This window comes from Herpailurus yagouaroundi, unplaced genomic scaffold (assembly GCF_014898765.1).
Source record: "Herpailurus yagouaroundi ecotype Mexico unplaced genomic scaffold, PumYag 67493, whole genome shotgun sequence".
NCBI lineage: Eukaryota > Metazoa > Chordata > Mammalia > Carnivora > Felidae > Herpailurus > Herpailurus yagouaroundi.
In genome coordinates, this window is record NW_024420301.1 from 1,432,813 (window position 1) to 1,452,957 (window position 20,145).

General features: G+C 52.9%; 1 protein-coding gene across 21 annotated transcripts in view; it reads right to left on the minus strand.

Annotated features, from left to right (window-relative positions):
- Positions 1-20,145, minus strand: part of ZNF185 (zinc finger protein 185 with LIM domain) — a 94,432-nt gene that overhangs the window by 47,756 nt on the left and 26,531 nt on the right. For 13 of the 21 annotated variants that reach the window (XM_040467440.1, XM_040467433.1, XM_040467434.1 and 10 more), the window contains exons 1-4: positions 15,643-15,843; positions 2,004-2,082; positions 1,717-1,840; positions 1,226-1,291 (exon numbers count right to left, since the gene is read on the minus strand). In XM_040467440.1, coding sequence (XP_040323374.1) covers positions 1,226-1,291; positions 1,717-1,840; positions 2,004-2,037 — 224 coding nt within the window. In that variant the 5' untranslated portion in view covers positions 2,038-2,082; positions 15,643-15,843. Of the gene's footprint in view, positions 1-1,225; positions 1,292-1,716; positions 1,841-2,003; positions 2,083-15,642; positions 15,844-20,145 lie in introns of those variants that run through there. The other 8 variants (XM_040467447.1, XM_040467445.1, XM_040467441.1 and 5 more) reach the window with 2 other exon arrangements.

Below are 20,145 nucleotides of genomic sequence, written 5' to 3' on the forward strand. Positions count from 1 at the left end.
CATTTCCCCCCATCTAGCCACACAAACATTTTTGGCTTGGGGAGGCTAGGCCATGATCACTGGCTGTCCCTTGGATCCACTTCTTTCCCCAAGAGAAAAGGAGAGCCGAAGTTTATGTAGACTTCCAGGTATCCCTGCTCTAGGCCCTGAGTCACAGTGCCCTGGGATGTGCTTTCTAAACATAGCCCCAAACAGAAGCCCAGGGTGAGAACCATACCACCCAAAGTAAACTAGCCCCCTAGTGAGTAGACTGTCTTTAAACCGTCCTCAGGCCTTCACCAACTTTGCCAACTGCAATAATCACAATCCATAATTCTCTCTTTTATGTTCACCTCTCTATTTGGTTCATGCCTGTGTTCCCTGCTAAGATGTTAGTTCCCCAAGGAGAGAGCACAGGACCTGGCTGGTACTGGATGCCGAGTCAGGGAGGGGTGGTGATGGGCAAGTCCATAGTTGTTAGAGGCAGCCCCAGAGACTTAGCAGTGAACTTGGATCCCTCCCTTCAAGCTGCTGCCACTGCCTCTATCACCACCTGAGAAAGATCCTGGCACTGCCTTCACTGCCAACTGCCAGTGAACTGTAGCAAGACTAAAGCCTGAGGTTTGCATTCCCACAACTCACTGACTTGGCAGTGCTTTGGAGCATCCCTAGACACCGATAGGCAAAAGTCTTCAAAATGCAGACGGGATGGGCTGTTCCCTTTGGCCACATGTCAGAATATGTCATCATGAATTTGGGAGACCATTGGAACAAATGTGTCCATCTCCTTGACACCCTGATTCCTTCCTAAAATTCACCTGTACACCCCAGAGAGCTATGCAAAGGCTGTAAATCAAATTGTGGACAGTTCTTTGGTTCAGCAGTGCACTCAGCAATCAGGGCTACCTACAAGAGAGTCACGTGTGACTCTCAACACTGTGTAAATCACCTCAGATTTGTTGTCTCACCCTTTACAGAGACTTCCCAATGTCCACTAGGCAGCTGGAACCATGGAGGCCCATTAGGTAGCCAGCCTCAAGGTCACACAGCAAGGCCAGGGATCTGAACCCAGTGACACCTGCACTCCCTTTCCCAAGAGGAAGCAGAGTAGAAAAGCCTGTCTCTCCTATGGATTTGAAATGATTCACTGCAGACCCTAGCATCTATTTTGAGTTTGGGCTCCTCCTTATCCCCTGAAGACTGCGGCATGAGGCCCACCCACAGGCCATCAGGCATCACCTCTTACCTGGTCTTCGGGACTTCCCCAGCTGATGAAAAGGATGTGGCTCGACTCCGACCAGGAGGCAGCTCTCTGGAGAAAAAGGGATCCTGAAAGAGTGGCTCTCTGCCATCAGCCACCTTGCAGCCTCCATCCTAGAGGCTGTCTGCTGAGCCCCAAAGCAGGTGAGGTGGGGTGAAGTGCATGCACCACAAGAACTTGGCTCACCATTCCCGTCTCACCTTCTCCTTCCCTGGCCTTTCTCCACATTCCACAGGCAAGTATGTACATGCCCACTCGGCGTCAAGGGCTTTCCCACCTTGTAACTTTGGTTGAGTCTTGCCCTCAACTGGATTGCTTTCCCGTGCTCTGCCCTCCCCAGCTTGCCTGTGGCCACATGTCCCCACTGAAGTCTGAATGGTGGAAGTCCCTCAGCATCCCCAGGCATCGACGGGCCTTTGTGGATTACAGCCCTACCCCACCTCATTGTTGCTGGCCTCCTAGCCTCCTGGACTTACAGGGTGTGGCCCTCTGATTCATCCTGCTTGGTGATCCAGCTCTTGTCCCCCTTCAGCGTGGTCCGAACCTTCATCTGCTTGAGGACATTATTGCGTTCCTCTTCACCTGGTAGTAGTGGTTTCCCTGGAGGGGCAAGGCCAGGCAGCCTCAGAAGGGGAACCCAGCCCCAGGACACTGATGCCTCCCTGCCAGTCCTCCCAATATGCTGCTCTCTGCTGCCGTGCTTGTGGCCCTTGCAGGGCAGGCCACACACCAAGCCTGGGAGAAGAGGGAGTGCAGTCCTCACCTTTGGTGCTGCCTCCAAGAGCTGAGATACTCATGGCGCTTGCTCTGCAGATCCCTTCTCAGTTGATTCAACAGGGCTCCTGAGGACAAAGGCAAGCACATGGCTTGTCACTTCATGCATTTATAATGGCTTGCAGGTCATCATGTGGTCCCTGACTGCCCTTTGGGTATAAGGAGGCAAGAGTTGTTGGAGTTTGGGTGGTGGGCAGAGGCCAGGGAGTGAGCACACACTGGACCTGTCATTGTCTGATAGTAAAACCACCTGTCTGCCCAGAGCTGCTCACATGGGGAATGAGCTGCTATGGAGCTGTCTATTCAACAGATAGCTTATAAGGGCAAACCACAACCCCCCTAGAGAGTTCTGATGGCCAGATTCCAGGCCCAGATGAGTGTAGGGGAGAGAGGGGAAGCAGTGGAACCTCCACAGGGTAGGCTTCCTGAGGGCTGGCACTAGTGGGCTCAGAAAGAAGGACTAAAGGAAAGGTGGGGGCTGGGAGACCAGTTCCTTTGGGGTTGGATTATCTTTCTCACTCTTTAGTAGCTGTCTGACAGACCTTTGGCAGGTCAGCTAATGTGTCCAGTCTGCCTCACTGTCCTCATTTGTAACATGGGATTTTAAAAACTCTACCCTTCAGGACTGCCATGAAGGCAGAATGCACCAATGTTCTTGAAAATGCCTGGCACCATCTGGGCACAGCAAAGATCGCAGGGAAGTTGGACAGGAGCCAAGGAGCAATTGAGTTTCAACCTGTCTTCACTGGGACAGGGGACTGTCAGCTGTCCTCAATCAAAACCACCAAGCCTGAGAGTGTGCAGCCCTGTGTTGCTCACGGGTTTGTTTCATCTCCAGTGGGAAAAGCCCAGGGCCCCCCTGCCAACTTCTAGTAGTGCTCAGGGACCAGGTGAGGGTTGGAATCTGGTAAGGAATTGCTGTTGTGCTCTGCTTTCTCTTCCTCTCTCTATTCTTGCCCTGCTCTCCTTCCTTGTCTTTTCTCCGCCCTTTTAGCCATGTGTTTCCCTCCTGTAGCCAGTGAAAGGTGGACCACAGTGACCTCCAGAGCCTCACAGCACTGTGAAGATGTTTGTCTCAGAAGAGGCTGGGGTGAGGAAGCCAACTGTCCAGGCTGGGAATGGCCCAATGCTAAAGGCAGATGGAAGGACCATATCGTGGGTCTAATCCCAGCTCTGGCCTGCCACAACTAGCCCTGTGGGCCTCAATAGAAGGACTAGAGGTTCCGGCAAGTGGACATGATGGGAATGAGGGGCCCTGGCCCTGCTGGCATAGTCCTGAGGCAGAGCAGCCTCTCCCTTAGGAGCCTGTTACCCGCTGCCCACCGCCCCCTCCCCCTGCTGCCAGCTGGCAAGGCCTGGACATGTTTCTTTAGAGGTCAAGGGCACACTAAAATGGCTAAGGCAGGGGCCAAGATCAAACCAAATTTGCCATGTTAGCAAGAGCTGGCTTTCCCATAAATTGCACTGAATGAGCAGCCCAGGAGGCCCAAGCCTGATGCGTGCCAGGAATGGCACTTCATCACAGCAAATGGCAGCCCTGCTGTTCAGCCCCTCCACCAAGGCTGCCACATCAGAGTTATATTGAGCAGAACTCATTCCATAAGCAATCTTTAGACCACATACATCCAACTGTCCCATCCCAGCAGCCCATGGAGTAGCCCCACTGGGCAGGACACACAGACACACTTGCTACCTAGGATCTTGGCCCCTCAGTCTCCTGGTGCTGCTGACTGACTGTGAGACCTTGGGCCAGTACCTCACCTCTGGGCCTCAGCTCAGGGCCTCCTACTGCTGAGTGTTTAAGTTCCTTCAGGAATTCATCAGTTTCCTCTTGACAAACCTGTTGACCACATTGCCTAGAAGTTTCCTGCCAAATCAGAACCAAATAAGCCACCTCCAAAATCAGGATAGACTCACACACATGCAGAATGACAGAGGCAGAGGGACCACTGGGAACTCCCTGGCCAAAGGGGCAAGGATACATGTAAGAGCCCACAGCAAGGGAGGGTGGAGTTGCCTTAGGTCCCATCCACACAACTAAGACCCCAGTCAGAAGACTCAAGGCTTATGCCCCACCTCACCAGGCAAAGAGCAGGGCTGATGCTACATCTCAGAAGTCAAATGTCCCCTTTTGACGGGACAGTAAATCTGAAAAAGTCAAGAAGTAGAATCTTCCCATGGGCTTGAAGAAGGCAGCTCTTTGGAACAAGGAGCCTTTAAAGTGATGCGCCCTAGCCAGACAGATGGACACATGAGGTATGAATCAATGTCCCAGCTGCAGAGTTGGCTTTTCCCTCCACTTCACTGGTCCCTCCTCTCCCTGCACCTGCTTCATCTGTGCCTCATTCCCGCAGCTTGGCCCACATCAGCCCTCACTTTTCACTCAGCTTCTGCTGGCTGTCCATTGTCTCTAAGCCTGGGGGCAAACTCTCCAGTGTCCAGACCCAGTTACTTTTCTCACAAATGACCTTCAATGTTGACACTGTGCTCCAAGAAGACCATGTACTTCAACATCCATAGAAGGTGGCCCTACCACAGTAATTCTCATGCCTTTGCTTATGCTGGTTCCTCCCACCTGGGATGCCATTCAACTCCTCCTGCTGAGCTAAGCCCTGCCTCTACCTCAGGGGCCCACCTGTCTTGCCTGCTCCTGCTCCTGGGGACTCTCCCCTCATCTGACCTGCATGCCTTGGTACTGTTGATCAAAGTCTTCCCAGACAAGACCTGCTCCCTCTACCAGCCTCAGCAAGAACAAAACCGAAGCATCCCCTCACACACCCAACACATACCCTGCACTGATTTTCTGCACTGAAGGCTGGCAGGAGCCATGCTTTTGACTAACCATACATTGCCACTTCTCCTTGGACCCAAGTCTCTTCTCAGACCCACCATCCCCTTCTTCCCCAATCAATGGACAGCTGGGAAAACCCTCACTAGAGACAGGAGCAGCTCTGAAGAATGGGATGCAGACCACTCAGGAGTATGTTTCCCAGGCAGCACTCACATACTGTTGGTGGGCAGATCAATGGACTCATCTTTTCAGAAGACAAATCTCTATATGTTTTGAAAGCCTTGAGAGGGTAAGACCATTGGTCCAGAAGCTCCCCTCACAGCAATCTCTCCTATGGAGACAAATGAGTAAGCAGAACAAAGTATACAAGAGGGGTGGTGTCCCAGTGTTGAGTATAATGGTGAAAATTAGGCAATAATGTAAATTCCCAACAGTGATATTTAAACATACTATGATACATGATTCCAGCAAATACTATGCACTTATTACAAATGATATGGATATATGATGTAATTTAACAAGTTTCATGTGTATGGTTTCCATATATCATTAAGTGAAAGAAAGCTTTTAAACAAAAAGATGTGTAGGATGGTGCTATTTACTTAAAAGACTAAACAAGCAGTAATTTAACCAAATGAAATGGGAGCTGGGGCTGCTTGGATAGGTAATGATGGATCTCCAAAGTTGACACAAGGTGAAAAGTGCCAAGGAAGGACTGGGAAGTGAGGAGAGCCAATGGATGCATGGGGAATTCTCTCCTTCCTCTGGGGTAGACATCCTGGGGAAGGTGCCCTGTGCCTCTAGGGTCCCTCTGGGCTGCTCTGAGCAGAGCCTTGCTGCCCGTGGGCACACACACAGCCTCCTCCAGGATCCTGGGTCTTCTCTGCACACAGCTTGGGTGGAAGGGAGAACAGGTATGCATTTTGGGGGGTATCTCCCACCTTACTTCTAGTCTTACTCTTCCTTGGGGCACTTGGGTTTCTTGCAGAGCCTCCTAGGCCTCCCTGGCACATCAGGAAAGGCCACCTGGATTGACAGCTGACATCTTTGCTCCTCATCCCTAAGTGGCTTCACATGGCTGTGACACTGTCCCACTGCCTGGACCTCAATCTCATCTGTAAAGTGGCGCCAAGCCACCAAGCCCATGGACTTGCTCGCTGGGTCTCCTCCTGACAGGATATTCCCAAGCCACAGCATGTGTCACTGACTAGAATTTGGTACCAGTTCTTTTCCATCCCATAGTTTAGGTGTCATGATGTTGGTGGGTGTCTTCATCTTCCAAATGGCCTGTGTGAGTGCATTTCTAGTTTGGATAGCTTCTCTGTGTACACTTTCAGTAGTACAGCTCCTGTTTCTACCTTGATAGGAAATCTTTTGGTACCTTAGGAATGGTCATATTACCCTGCTTAAGGGGCCTGGCCTAGATCACCAAAGGAACAGGTGGCTTATCAGCCACTTTCCACCCTAGCTATCCTTCATAGGGTAACTCCTTGTGCCAAGTCCAAACAAGGGTATATACCCAGACTACACCAGCCTGTCCCATGGCAGCTCAGGACCAAGTCTAAGTCCTCCTGAGCAGGCCAGGCCACCTCAGACACTAAATGGGTGCCCAGCCCACCCTCCTTGCCCTTCATACCCTTATTCCTCCTTCTTCCATTAGCCTGCAGATGCTTCTTGGGGTAGGCAGGGGGGAGCATCCTTAGCAAGGATGACTGGGGGGAGATGGGGACAGGCACTCCTGATGCAGATGGTCTCTGAATGCACCTTCTTCCCAACTGCTGAAGCCTCTCAAGGCTTTCCAGCAACCTCCCAGGGAAGGGGCCTCTGGCCCTGATTGGATAGAGAGAAGGAAAGAGCCAATGAGGGAGTGCAAGGAGCCTGTTTTCCCCAGGCCACAGCAAGCCTGGTGTGGTCAGGGAGTGGAGTTGGAGCTGATGCAGGCAGATTAGCAGAAGGGAGGGAGCCAGGGAGTTGGAAGACAGTGACGCAAATGCTTGGCTGATGCATGAGGAGACAGAGATGGAGAGAGAAGCAGCAGGAGAAGAGCCTCTGCCCCACAAGGACGTGCTCTGCCTCCAAGATGAGAAGACTAATTCAGAGAAAATTTTCTAGAATTGCCACCCAGGCTGACTCTCCATGTTGTGCACACCCTTTTTCTCAAGCAGGCTTCTGTTTCTTTGCCCTTGCAGCTACCTCTTTGCCAAATGGCCTAGAGCCTCAGCCCAGGAAGCATGTCCCAGAGGAGCCATCAAGTCCCACAGCCCCTTGGCTAATCCCATTCTCGGTCACACTGCACTAAAAATGTCTGCATTTCCCAATAACCTGGAAGGAAAAGGAAACCATAAGAGAGGAAGAAGGAATAGGGGCAGAGTCCATCTCAGGCAGACACCACAGCAGGCTGGACCTGGACAGGCATCTGCCCTTGTGGCTGTCTCCAGCCCCTGAGTGTCACCCATCCTGGAGTCCTCAGTCTGGTGCTGCTGCTGCCCTCATGCTAGCCTGCCTCAGGACTGAAATGCCCTTCCTCACCTCCCCCATCACAGTTGGGACAAGCTGGCTTCTTACAGACAACTGGGTAAACACCAACGAGCAGGTGAAGTGGCTAGGCCTGTGAACACAAACAGCCTGGACATCTATCCCATGGGCCCACCCCAGCCCCAGTGACCCTGGCCTGGGATCTTTGTACCAAGGGCTTGTGTGAAAAGAGACAAGTTGAACTAGTGGGTAGCTGGGGAATGAGGGAATGCTGAATGCCAGGCAGGGATCTCCAAGGCAAACTGGGAGGGAAAAGGAACAAAACACTCTTAGCTTTGCACACCAAGGAGCTGCAGCCAAAGGACACAGGTGTTGGGACTTGTCTGAATGTGTGTGTGCTGGGCGCTGGCCACAGTGAGCAATCATGAGTGGGCACACCACAGACAGAAGAGTAAGAGGTGGGACTTCTTACCCAGAGGTGAGTTTTGACAATGTGCACCCAGAAGGCTGAGAGGGAGCCTGGCTGTGTTTCCCTATGTGTACCAACTTTCTGTGGACCCCATCCCCGTCCAGCAGGGATCACATGCAGTTGTGTCTTTTGGAACCTGAGCCTGCAGCTCAACTCTGGGTTGACCCCTTAGGTGTGAGTCAGGAGTTGGCTGAGGAAGCCAGTGGGACAGGACAAGAAGACACAACCCCAAGCATGGCCCATGTGGCCAAGCCCAGTGACAAAATATGGATGTGGTAAGTGACATATACATGAAGGCTACAAGGCCTTGGGCTGCCCGGTGCATGGGCCAGTTGCTGGGCCAACCTCAGGCCACGTTTGAGTAAAGGTTTGTCTGTGAGCATTTTTTAAAAACAATTTTTAAAAAATGTTTATTTTTGAGAGAGAGACAGAGTATGAGTGGGGAGGGACAGAGAGAGAGAGGGAGACACAGAATCCGAAGCAGGCTCCAGGTTCTGAGCTGTCAGCACAGAGCCCGATGTGGGGCTCGAACTCATGAACCATGAAATCATGATCTAAGCTGAAGTCAGCCACTTAACTGACTGAGCCACCCAGGTGCCCCTGTCTGTGAGCATTTTCATGGGACTCCAAAGCAGGGAGCCCTAAGAGAGGCAGAGCCCCAGAATCACTTCAGCAAAAACATAAGTGCTCCTATCTGGGTCATGAGGGAAGAGGTGAAGTAATGAAAAGTCCCTTGTCTCTCAACAACTTGTTTCTAAGATGAGTAAATCCAGCCACTTCTGATCCTTCCACTGGGCACTGTCAGGCGGTCTCAGAGAAGACAGCTGGACTGACAGGAAGGACACTCCTTTTTTGCATGGGACCTTGGCTCCCCATCATTGGGTGAGGGTATCAATGACTAAACAGTGGAAAGACACAGCCTGCAAGGATGACTCCAGCTGTCATACCTGTTCCTTCTTGCCTTACTATAACAGCCTAAGTTATAGTAAGGGCTCTACAACACCAAGGCTCTAGTTCTACTGGCCAGAATCCCTCCATACCTCCCTTCTGGCCCAACTGGTAATGGGGGATTCTGACCATGGGGATGAGGCTCCTGTTCATTCTCACTGTAAACACTCCCTTTGAACACAGAGCCATCAGTGGTCCCAGGATGGAGGGAAAGTCTCAAAGAAAAGACCCTGTGCCTTAGATCCACCTTCTGGAATGCACATCTAGGTCCTCTTTGGGGGTGTTCCAAGCAAGTGCCTTTGAGCTTCAAGATTAGAGTCCTCCCTTGTGCATAAATACCCATGAGAGGCCCCTATTAAGCCCCTTCAGGGTAATGAACTATACTAGGATTGGGGTGGTCTGGGTTACCAGGGGAAGGGTAACACCAAGGTAGTCAAGCCTGCCTGCTAGAGGACTCTGCCTCTTACCTTTTCCCTCTAAGCAGCAGAAACAGAAGCAAGAAGGGGGTAGGAGACCATGCTTGTTCAGATAGCTGTAGAGCCAAGCCAGCTGGGCTCATTATCTGTCATTTCATGGGAGAGGCACACTCATGCTGCTAGAGATGTGGAGGACTTGGCCAAGGCCAAGAAGCCACACATCTGTGATGTCTGTTCAAACTCGGGTACAAATGAAAGAGCACTAGACAAGGGGTCCAAGTCCTAGTTCTGTCAAAACAAGTCACTGGACATGTCACTTACTCTCTCTGGGTGAAGATGAAGTCCCTAGTCATAGGAGGAAGGCATGCATCTCAGTGCAGCCTGTCTGCTCATCAGCAAGTCCATGGGACCCCATGCAGTGCTGTTTTCAGTGAGCTTCCCTCCCTGTCCTGTCCTCCCTCTGCAACATCCCCTGGAGGACAAATGCCTAAGACACTGGGCAGGCCATGGGACAGGCTCTCCCAGGAGGCTGCAGCAGGAAGTGCAAGAATGGGCTGGCATGCACTCCACATGCCAGGCTGAGAAAGGCTTGGACAAAGAGATGAATGGAGTGAGGCCACAGGCAGGATATAGCATGGAGTGTGAAAGAGCTGGGGATGCCAAAAGTCAGGAAGTGTGACCTCCACCCCCAGCTTGGGTGCCCTCACCCAGTCTTTTCTGAAGGCATTTGGCCTAATGTCTAGGTTTGGACCCAGGCCAATACTCAGGCAGCCAAGTGCTAGAATGATCAAATGTGTTATGAAGCGGTCTCCTGTGGCCAGGTCTCATGACTGAGGACATCCTGATTCCCAGTCTCAGCATCTGGCAAGAGGACGATCAGCAGACAGGTTGCTTTCCTCCTGGAAGGGGCCCTTCAGAGGCCTGCCAGAGCGATGGCAGAGCAGCTGGGTCATGTCAGAGACCCCCAGTCTGCTACTCAGCACACAGCTCCCAGGAGCCCCAGTGGAGCAGAGCACCTTGACCTGCATGTGATGCTCCAGTCCTAGGGACTCCCATGTGGAGGCTAATGAGGCAGAAGGAAGGAGGTGCACCACGTGGAAAAAAAGAGCTGGAGGAGATTTGGATTACAGAGGGAAAAATGTAATATGGAAAAAGAATGCCTGGGGGGGGGGTTAGTATTTGTAAATGTGCTTTACAGGTAAATGAGTTCTACATGAAAGTCTGGAATTTCACCTTCCCCCAGCCCACCCCCAACATCCCAGAATCTAGACTTCTTGGCGTCAGTGCTGGAGGGCCCTGGAAGGCAGCTATCTGAGGGTCTGACACAGGCCAACTCTCTTCAGAGGCAGTGTAGAGTTCAAGCCCCAAGGGGGTAAAGGGAGCCATGGCTGCCTGTCACTCTTGAGGAGCCAGGATTCCTTCTGGCTGTCCTGTGCCCACTTTCTAGTTTTCCACAGGCTGGATACAAGTGACTGCTTGGGGTGACTGGTCCATTTCAGAGGTAGCTTGGCCTCAGGGACCAGCAAGGGCTTCTTGGCAGGGTCCTCTGAGATACTTTGTGGAGGCCAGAGGTCTGGGCAGCGTTAAAACGATGGGGATAGCAGGGCCCATGAACCCTTACCCCAAACAGAGCCCCTTGCCAGAGCCATCTATATGAATTATTCCCACTGTTTCCAGGGCCTCCACCTCTCATGCTGTAGCATGAGAAGAGGCCCAGAGGAACCCTGGGAGCTCTCCTTCAAGGCCTGGGCTGCCTTGGTTCCTCACCCCCTGGACCTAAGAACCAAGGTGGTCTTAAGCTCATCCCAGTAGGGCAGAGATGCTATCCCCATCAGCACACAGACAGCCAAAGGGGTTGAAAGGGATTCAGGGGTCATAGATCCCACCCCCCACCTTAACCAACTCCCTCCTCAAGAATACCCCTGTACCCTCAATGTTGCCACCTATTCAGCCTTTGCCAAAGCAGGCCTGGTGACACACAAGTCCCCGCTACCCCACTTGCTCCTGACTAACACTGGCGAAAGAATTCCTTTTGTCCTAGTTACAGGTGATTGTGAGTAAAGCTCAAGAGGAAAAGAGGAATGAGCCCCCTCTCCCCACCCAACAATACCTCCCACCCCAGCCGAGCTTGGACAGGCCTCCTCCCAGCTACTTTCTCCCCTTCCTGTCCACCCCGGACCCAGAGTGTCCTGAGCTCCACCCTTACCTATTATCACTGTCCCCATTTTTTTTTATAAGAATATGGAGACTCAGAGAGGAGAAAGAATTTGCCTAAGGCCACACTTTCATTTATTCAACAAGCATTTATGGAGACCTGACAGCCAGGCTGGGTACTGGGCAGACAGACAGACGGACAGGAGCCTATAGCAGCCCTTCTAGGGCACTGCCAGAGTGCTGCATTTCCCAAGGAAGTGCCCTTGACTCAGGCCGTCCCAAAAGAATGAAAGAATAAGTGGGAGCTCACCGGGCAGAAGTGGTGAGACAAATCCTGGGTTTTTGTTTTGTTTTGTTTTGTTTTGTTTTGTTTTGTTTTGTTTTGTTTTGTTTTGTTTTTAGTCTAAACCAGGAACTGCCTGGTGTAAGCATTTTCACTCATTCTTATGATTGGAACCCTTGCCACATCAAGCTCTCTGGAAAACTGATCTAGTCATCAGAAAATGGTGTGCTGAGCCAATTATCACAGGAACCAGACTACATGGTAAAGGTCAGGACCACCAGCAACAGCCTGCAGCAGCATGAGGCCTGCCCACCACTGGTCCCAGAGGCCAGGTCTCCTCCCTGACCCAGGGCATGGCCACAGAGCTCCACAGCTACCTCCACCACTACCACCAGTGGCTCCAGTTCTTGGTTTCCTCTTGCAGTTGGAAATGAGCACACTCCCCACAGGAAAAACCTAGACAGTGGTTCTGAAAGTGGCCTCTAGGTCCCTCTAGAATACAAAACCCCTGGGACATGCGCTTAAGCTGTAAGTTCCTGACTCCCCACATTAGAGTTTGACAATGACATCCATAGGGCCTCTTGACTTTCATTTTTCAGCCCCTTCTCCACCCATACCTGTCCCTCCTGCTTTCCTTCCCCTACCCTTCTCAGTTCTCATTCACTGCTATGCCCCAGTGCCCAACACAGGCAAGTAATCAGAAAACACTCACCAAACACGTACATTATCTGTGAGACAAAGTAACCTGGCTCCATTCTTAATCCTCAAGTGAGTCTTGAGCGGGTACCTCTCTGTGCCTCAGTTTCCCTTTTGGAAAAAAGAACTGATGCGAGCCCTGTCCACTCCCTGACCCCTCTATGGCCACTCCTCAATGAACATTACTGTCACACAAGTGCTCCCATGTCAACTTCCCCCTTCCTAATGAAAATTATCAGAAAAGTTAACAGCAGGGAATCCAGATGAGACTTTGAGGGAGTTCTTTGTATCATTCTCACAACTTTTCCGTGCGTTTTAAATCAATCCAAGATAAACAGTTAAAAATGAAAACAGTAGACATTATTTAAAAAAAAGGAAGCAAATCAGATTTTAGTAGGCATCCAGAAGTGAATTTAAGAATTAAATGTTTTGTGGCAAATATTTAACTGTGGGTAGACACCATATGCCTCACTGGTACAGACTGGTAGTGTTTTTTAAATCACTTTTCTTTAGATGCGGAACCCACATTCCTCCCAAGCTGGGCCCACCCTCAGCCCTGGCCATCACAGTCGCTGGAGGAGGACACTGTGCAGCAGGTGTTCCTGGCTTCAGCCTCCCTTCTGTACAGGTGACAAAACCGAGGCCTCTGGAGGTTGTGTGGTCTGCTCGGGTTTGCACAACTAGATGGTGGCTGAGCTGGGGTTTGAACCCAATCTGACCTCTGAGCTGCTCTCTTACCACTAGGTTGCAAAGACACCTCCCTGGTACATCACACACTCTACTACTGTTCATCTCTCTGCTCCACTTCATTAGTCTCCTGCCAGCTTGCTGACCCTCAGAAGCAATGATGCCAACCTCTCCTGAACATCACTCTCAGGCATGTGGGTCCCCTAGGTGCACTGCCCCTGTCCTGGCATCAGCCAGCTCTCTGCAGACACAGTGGAAATGAATACAGAGTCCCTGATGGATCCTAATCACAGGAGCCAAAGGCCTGGGGCACCATGTGGGTTGCTGCTCACAGCTCTGAAGCCATGGAGGGCCTGGCAGTGGGGCAGCCTCAGGACTCAGCAAGCAGAAAGAAAGCTGGTGTTATGCATGAGCTGGCACCTTATGGGCTGTGGCTTGAAGCAAGATCCAGACCAAAGGGATCAGTCACCCGTGGAGGCTGAGTGGGAAAGGAAGAAGGCAGGCTTCCAGCTTCCAGAGTACATTGAGTCAGATTTGGGATTTTTCTTGCCATGTAACTGAGGACAGTTCAGGGACTAGCTGCTGATGCCTATCTGCCCTGCTAGATCTCACGAGGCTACATGGGCACTAGGCAGAAACAGAAAGGGCACCAGGCATGCTGAGGGAAGCTGAGGTGAAACACTAGCCACCCCTGGGGTCACTGTCTTCAGTGGCTGAAATCTGGACTCTAGTTGAGAAGGAAGTGAGGTGGACAAATTCGATGCTGGTCATTGCTCCCTACTGAGTGGCTGTCCACCTCCCCAGCTAGCCTGTCACTCCTTGGGGCAAAGCCTGCCTGTGATTTCCCTCCAGGCCCCCACTGTCCAGCTCTGGGTAGAACATATAGGGGCTTAGGAAGAACTGGCTTTGGTCTTTCAGGAACACGGGGGAGGCTAGACTCATGCAGCCCCAGTGGATATATAGGCCTTGCCCTGGCAGCTGCCAAGCTCCTTCCCTTACTTCCAAGCCCTCCTCTTCCAGGAAGCCTTCCCTGATACTCCCAGTGAGGGCTGCTCCCCTGCTCCAGGCTCCCATGGCCCCTTGTGTTTATGCTACTCAAAGCTGCAGCACCCAGTATGGAAATGGGGCACCTCTGTCACTGACTTGTGATGTCCAAAGAGTGGAAATGAACAGATGTGAAGCACCTGCTGTGTGCTGCTCTGTGTACCTTCCATCAGCTTACAATAGTTGAGTATAGGGACTCCAGGCAGGCCAGGGCATCTGAAGTCCAGGCCCGGCAGGCACAAGGGCTGTGGCTGATAATTGATGGAAGTGGGTAGGGCAAGTGAGGTGGGTCTTCTCCCTCCCATCCTATGGCCCAGGGGTAATGAAACAAATAGCACAGGCACCAAGACCAGCCAGCAAGCTGGCCCCTGGTCTGTACATCTATGTCCTAGCTAGTTGCTTCTAAGCAGCAACCAGGGCCTTTGAGCTGGCCTCTGGGCTGCCCCTGATTTTTCAGATGAGGCAGTGGAGACCCTGGGAAGGTAGGTACATCTCCTGCTTCCCCTTTCTCCCAGACTTGCCCAGTATTATGTGAGGTAGTGAGGAAGGAGCAGGAATGCAGAGCCTTTCCCCACTGCCTAGGCAGAAACACAAAGAGCACCAGGCATGCTGGGTGGGACCCAGCTCATGGGACCCTGCTTCCAGTCCCCAGCCAGGTACCATGACCAGAAATCTACAGGGCCATGAGACCAAAGCAAGACTGGCTCTACTGATTGATGGGGTGTGAGGGCATGTCTCTCTCAGGGTTCACAGAGTGTGATCCTGAGATGCTTTGCCATCTACAATGTCAAATCTAAGTGCAAACAGCTCAGTGAGAACACAATTCCTACCACATCTCAGATGTTCCAGAGCCCAGGCCCGCTCACACTGACCTCATCTGAACCCCCAACAGCCTTGGGTGGGAGGAGGCCTGGTGTGTTACCCCTTGAACTGATGGAGCTGCCCAAATGCCCCCAAGCTCGGAAGTAGCAGAGCAGACAGAGATGCTGAGCATTCAGTCTTCCTGAGGCCAGGTATCACTCTACCTTTCCAAAGAGGACAAGGCTCTTGGCTCCCCTACCCCCATCCAAACAATTCAGCCACAGAGCCCGTTTGCTGCAGATCCTGTTGATAACACTCAGTGACACTTGATTCGGCGCCTTCTGTCTGGGCAGCTACCTTTCTGGTAGCCCTGCAGGAGACTGCCCTGTGCCCAGCACATGCTCATCACAAGCAATCCTCGAGCCCCCTGCTCTGGGCTCCAGGGTGAGCCAGCCTCTAGGTCTCAGTGTTCTTTCTTATCTATAAAATGGACACAGGGTGAACTAACTGATCTGAGATGCCCTGATTCCTTTGCTTTCAGTCAACTCTTACAGCAACTTGGCCCCAGGCCATTCACTAACAATCAAATCATTTTTCCAGAAAGGGTGAGAATAGAGGGACCAGGCCAGCCTTCTCTGCCTCTCTAGTTTACTCTCTTTGCTTACAGGGAAAACCAGAAAACCAAGTTCACTGCCTCCTTGGTGGAAGCCCAGGAGGAATGCTTGGAGCGGGTGAGGATCATGGAAGGGGGAACTGAGGCCCTGAGCTGTCCCCGCCACCTGACTGGGTATGGGCGGGGCGTCCCCCACCCCCACCCCGTTGCCTCTCCACCGGGCCGCGCCAACGGCGACTCGACAGCCCTACCTGGCACAGGTGCCCGGCTCGCGGGGTGGGCCGAGGAGCGGGCGGACACGGGGCGCGGGCTCCCTCGGGTGGACAGCGCCCAACCGGGCCAGGCCAGGCCGGGCCCGGGGAGGCGGTTGTGGGACGGCGGGAGCCTGGTGCAGCGAAGAGCGTGCAGGGCAGCGAGGAGGCGCGGACTGGGCTCCACCCGCAGGAGAACAAACAGGTTTTCACCGGCGCCCAGTGCCTCGCCCCTCGCCCCTCCCCTCGGCCGGCCCCCTTCCTCTGCCCTCTCTTGGGGTAGGTAGATGCGCCTGGCACATTCCGCACATTCTCCCGCCAGTGTCCTCGGCCCTCCCGCTCCTTCCCAGCCCCGCCCCTCGGGGCTACTGGAGAAATCAAGGCCGCGGCACCCCGAGGCGAGCACAGAGCAAGCTCCAGAAGGCTCTGCCATGGTGGAAAACTTCCAGGCAAATTCCTTTGGGCTCCCGGCTCCGGACCGGGAGGTCTCCGCCACATGAACGCCCCGGCTGCCTACTTGCGCCCCTGCCCACACCCGACGCGATCTGGCCCCGGTTCAAGGCCAATGACTTCCACAGATGCTTTGGGTTAATTCTGTCGAGAACTACTGTTCCTAGATCCATTTTACAGATGAAGATCCCAGACAGGGGCGGGGAGGGGGGGAAGGGGGCCAGAGGCTGAGATCATACAGGAAATCCCAGAGGCTGGGAAGAAGAAGAAAGTGAGGGAGCCCGGCTCACCGGCAACACTAGAGAAGTTCTCACCCTGGAAGGCCATGCTGGGAGCACCTTGTCAGCAAGCCGGGCCACCTCACAGGTGACACATCCAGACCCCTAGGACCAGTGCAGTTTGATAAGTGTCATTCATTTGTGCTTTTTGAGTACTTGTGTCATTGAATCATGCTTACTGAGTACTTGCTATGTGCAAGGCACTGGGTTGGGGACTAGGAAGGAGGGAGCTTCAAAAGAAGCCCCAACCCTGCCTGTGGGTCCAGGGAATGCCTCTTATGTGAGGAACTTAACTGCCGTCGAACAGACGGCATAGGGTTGGCTAAAAGTTGGCCTATCAGATGATGGGATCAAAAGGATGGACCAACAGTTCCTCCTTCGTCAAGCTGTGTCAAGTCTATGTCCCAAATGGCCTTCCAATCCATAGACTTCTGTCCATGCCCACTGCCACCACCCTAGTGCAGGCCTGGGCTATAGGACCAGCCTCCTTGCTGGTTTCCCTGCCTCTGGTTTTGCCTTCCTTCCCACCCTGTCTCCACACACAAGTCAGTTTAATAGTTTATATGCGTGCAACTCTTTGATGGCTTCCCGTTGCTCTCAGGATAAAAGCCAAACTTTAAGGGGCCCCAAGAATTTGTGGCACCAACCTCTCTTTGCACATCCAGCCACACTCCCCTGCTTCTGCCTTCTGAATATCACAAGTCCTATCTCCTTGGGGTATTTGTTCCTGGCACTCAGACTCCCTACAATGTCCTTTGTCCCCTTGTCTTAGTCGTTCTCCAAACCTTCACTCAAGTGGCTGTAGATCCTTCTCTGACTGCATGTGCCACCCAGGCAAGTAGATTGCCTCCTTCTGTGTGCTCCCCCAGTTCCCTCTGATGACATAGTTCTAGCATAGTGGCCATAACCTCTATTATTCTACATGGTGAACTCCAAGAGGGCAGGGCCACATCTGAGTCATCACTGGGACACAAAGACAAGCACAAGGGGTTGGAGGGGATTTGCAGAAGGAGGGAATTGAGGGGTGATTGAGACTGTAGAAATAATTCTCATTATTCTCTTCCTGGGCTTTATCAAGTAGGGAGGAAGTGACCCTGTGTCTATGTGACTATGTGTATAGGGAGTGGGGATGGGGGGATTGTATATAAAGTCACTTCAGTTCATCTGTCTCTTGCCAACCAGCATTTTTCTGCTTCCACTCTGATGGCCAGTATCTAATGCCTTCCCATCCTCTGCTTGGGTTGCTGGTGGCCATGGATTTGGCTTGGCCTCCTAGCTCCTAAATATACTCACTATATGACCTAGGGTGTATCACATCCCCTTTCCTTTCAAGAAACTTCAGATGTAGAGGGCACAGTGATGGGTTAGATATAAAGGTGAGGAAGAAGGTGTTACTTGCCTCCCAAAGCCTCCAGTGGGAAGGGGAAAGCTTGCTCCAGAGCCTTAAGTGTGGGTGGGTCAGCTACAGAACACAAGACTGGGGTCCAAAGCCACCAATGACCAGTCAGTGAAGGCTGCCCTGGGTTGGGCTTCCCTGGAGCCTCAAGCTCTTCCCATGTCCCAGGTGATTCAGCCCTTGCCCAGGCCAGATATGCCATGACAGTGTCAGCCTAAGAGACCAGCCTTTCTTCAACTCCTCCCTCCCTCCCAGGCTGCCAGGCCCTGCAGCTGATCTCACCTAAAACGGGTTTGACTCGAATGGTAACTGCTTTGCCCTACCCTGCCCTGCCTTGCCCACCTGCTCACTGTCCCAACAGAAACCCCCACTCCTACCAGGGCCACCCCCAGCCACCTCAGCCAGACTTCAAGGTCCCTGCCAACTTCATCAGCCTCTTCTTTGACTCCTTGTTCTCAGGCACCTGGGCCCAGACACACCAAGTGCTTTCATACCACTGACCCCTGCACAAGATGTCCCCTTGGTGGTGACCTTCTGCCCACTCTCAACCACAACATTGGCTCATTCACAAACTTTGCCTTGGCCTAGAACTTGGAGGACAAGATTTTAGTGACTGTTGGCTGCCCCCAGACTTGGCTCTACCCCTGCCTGGCCTGAGCTTGGCCCTGTCCCTCTCTATTCTCTGCTCAAGTCTCTAACTAAGGTGAGCTTCATGGTGGGGCCAGGCTGGGCTGTTTGGGTAGATAAAAGGCCTGGAAGGTAGAGGCAGGAGTGGGCAGGTGACAACCCCGCCCCCCGAAAGGGGAAGGGGGTCCACAGCTCATGAGTAGGCAAGAAGACAGATTCTCTGGGAGACCAGGTTGAAGTAAGCAGATGAGTAGGGGGATAAGTGGCTGTTTGGAAAGAACTGGCCAGCAGTGCTCTGAAGAGTTCCCAGGTTAGGAAGGGAGATAATGGGTGGGGTTCTGAAAGCTGTCAGGCCTCAAAGCCAACCCAGGCAAGAGTGTCCTCATATTGAAGACCACTGGAGACAAAGCACTGACCCAAACTCTGCCATTGTACAAATGGGGAAATGGGCCCAGACAGGTATGGCATCTAGCTGAGGCCACACAACCAGTCTGAGGGAGAGCTAGAACGAAAACCAGGTCTCCAGTTACTCTGGATGGAGCCCCTGCCCAGCTAGGGTGCTCAGGTTCACATGTCTGGAGGGCTGGGCTCCTGTCTGCACCCTAATCCACTTCTTCCCTCCCTCCTCCCAGGGCTCACCCTGCTGCCTCATCCTCCTAAGCTCTTCAACCAGTTTTCACTTGCTGGGTGACTCTGCTGGCTCCAAGCAGGGTGGGTCCACTCAGGGCAGGGGTCCCCAGGCATGGCTGCACCCCTAGTGGCCCCTATGGAGCTCTGAACTTGCAGGGACAGACCTCTGAGTCTGTAACCTGCTCTCCAGGTTGCTGGGAGCTGGTCCAATCTGTCAGCACATGGGATGAGACCCTACCTGCCCAGTCTTGCCTTTGGGGGGCCCCCACCCTGCCCTGAGCCTGTACTCCAAGCTAAGGGACTGGTCCATTTACCTGGCACAAATATATACTCTCACTCACCAAGTGCCCCCTTTGGGCCTCCTGTTTCCCACCACACTGCCACACCCTCCACCCACTTAGAGACCAGTCAGACGCGGTCCTGGCTTGGAGCAGTTCCCAGTCTGATGGGAATGGCAGACCAGTGCAGCTCCAAGGGGCGGAATCCACGCCTTGGGATTTCTTGCTCTGTGGACAGTGGCCTCCCTGGGATCAGGGAGGTCAGGTCACGCAGGCGGGCCTCCCCAGGTCATGTTGACATCTCCCATCCCTGCAGCCTGGACTCTCCACTGCTTTTTGAATCTACCATTTTGAATAACTTCACGAAACACTCTGCCATTGGTTCTGGCCTGTGTGACCTGATGCCCCAAAATGCAGACTGTCTCTTGTCTCTGGCTCTGAAGCAGCCCCAGGCCAGGCCTCCAGAGCACGAGTGCACAAGCTGAGCCAAGGCCTCGCTGGCAGATAAATCCCCGCATACCCTGAAGAATGGATTTTTGCTGCTTTAAGAATCATCCACAGATCGGAAAAAGAATGTTCTAATTGGAAAACCTCCCCGCCATGGTTTTCCGGAGTTTTAGTACAGTTGGCCGGCAAGGAGGCTCCTGGGAGGAGGAGGAAGGGAAGTCATGAGGAGGAGACAGTGGGCTCCCTGCCCAGCGCCCCCTCATCCCTGAGCTCAGCCACTCCGGGCAAAGGGCCACGCTGAGGGTCTCAGTGACAGGGGAACTGGAAGCTGTCTGGCCGTGCTGGGAGTCCCTCCCCCAAGTTAGTCCCAAGCCCTGCTCCCTGGATGCCTTGTGTG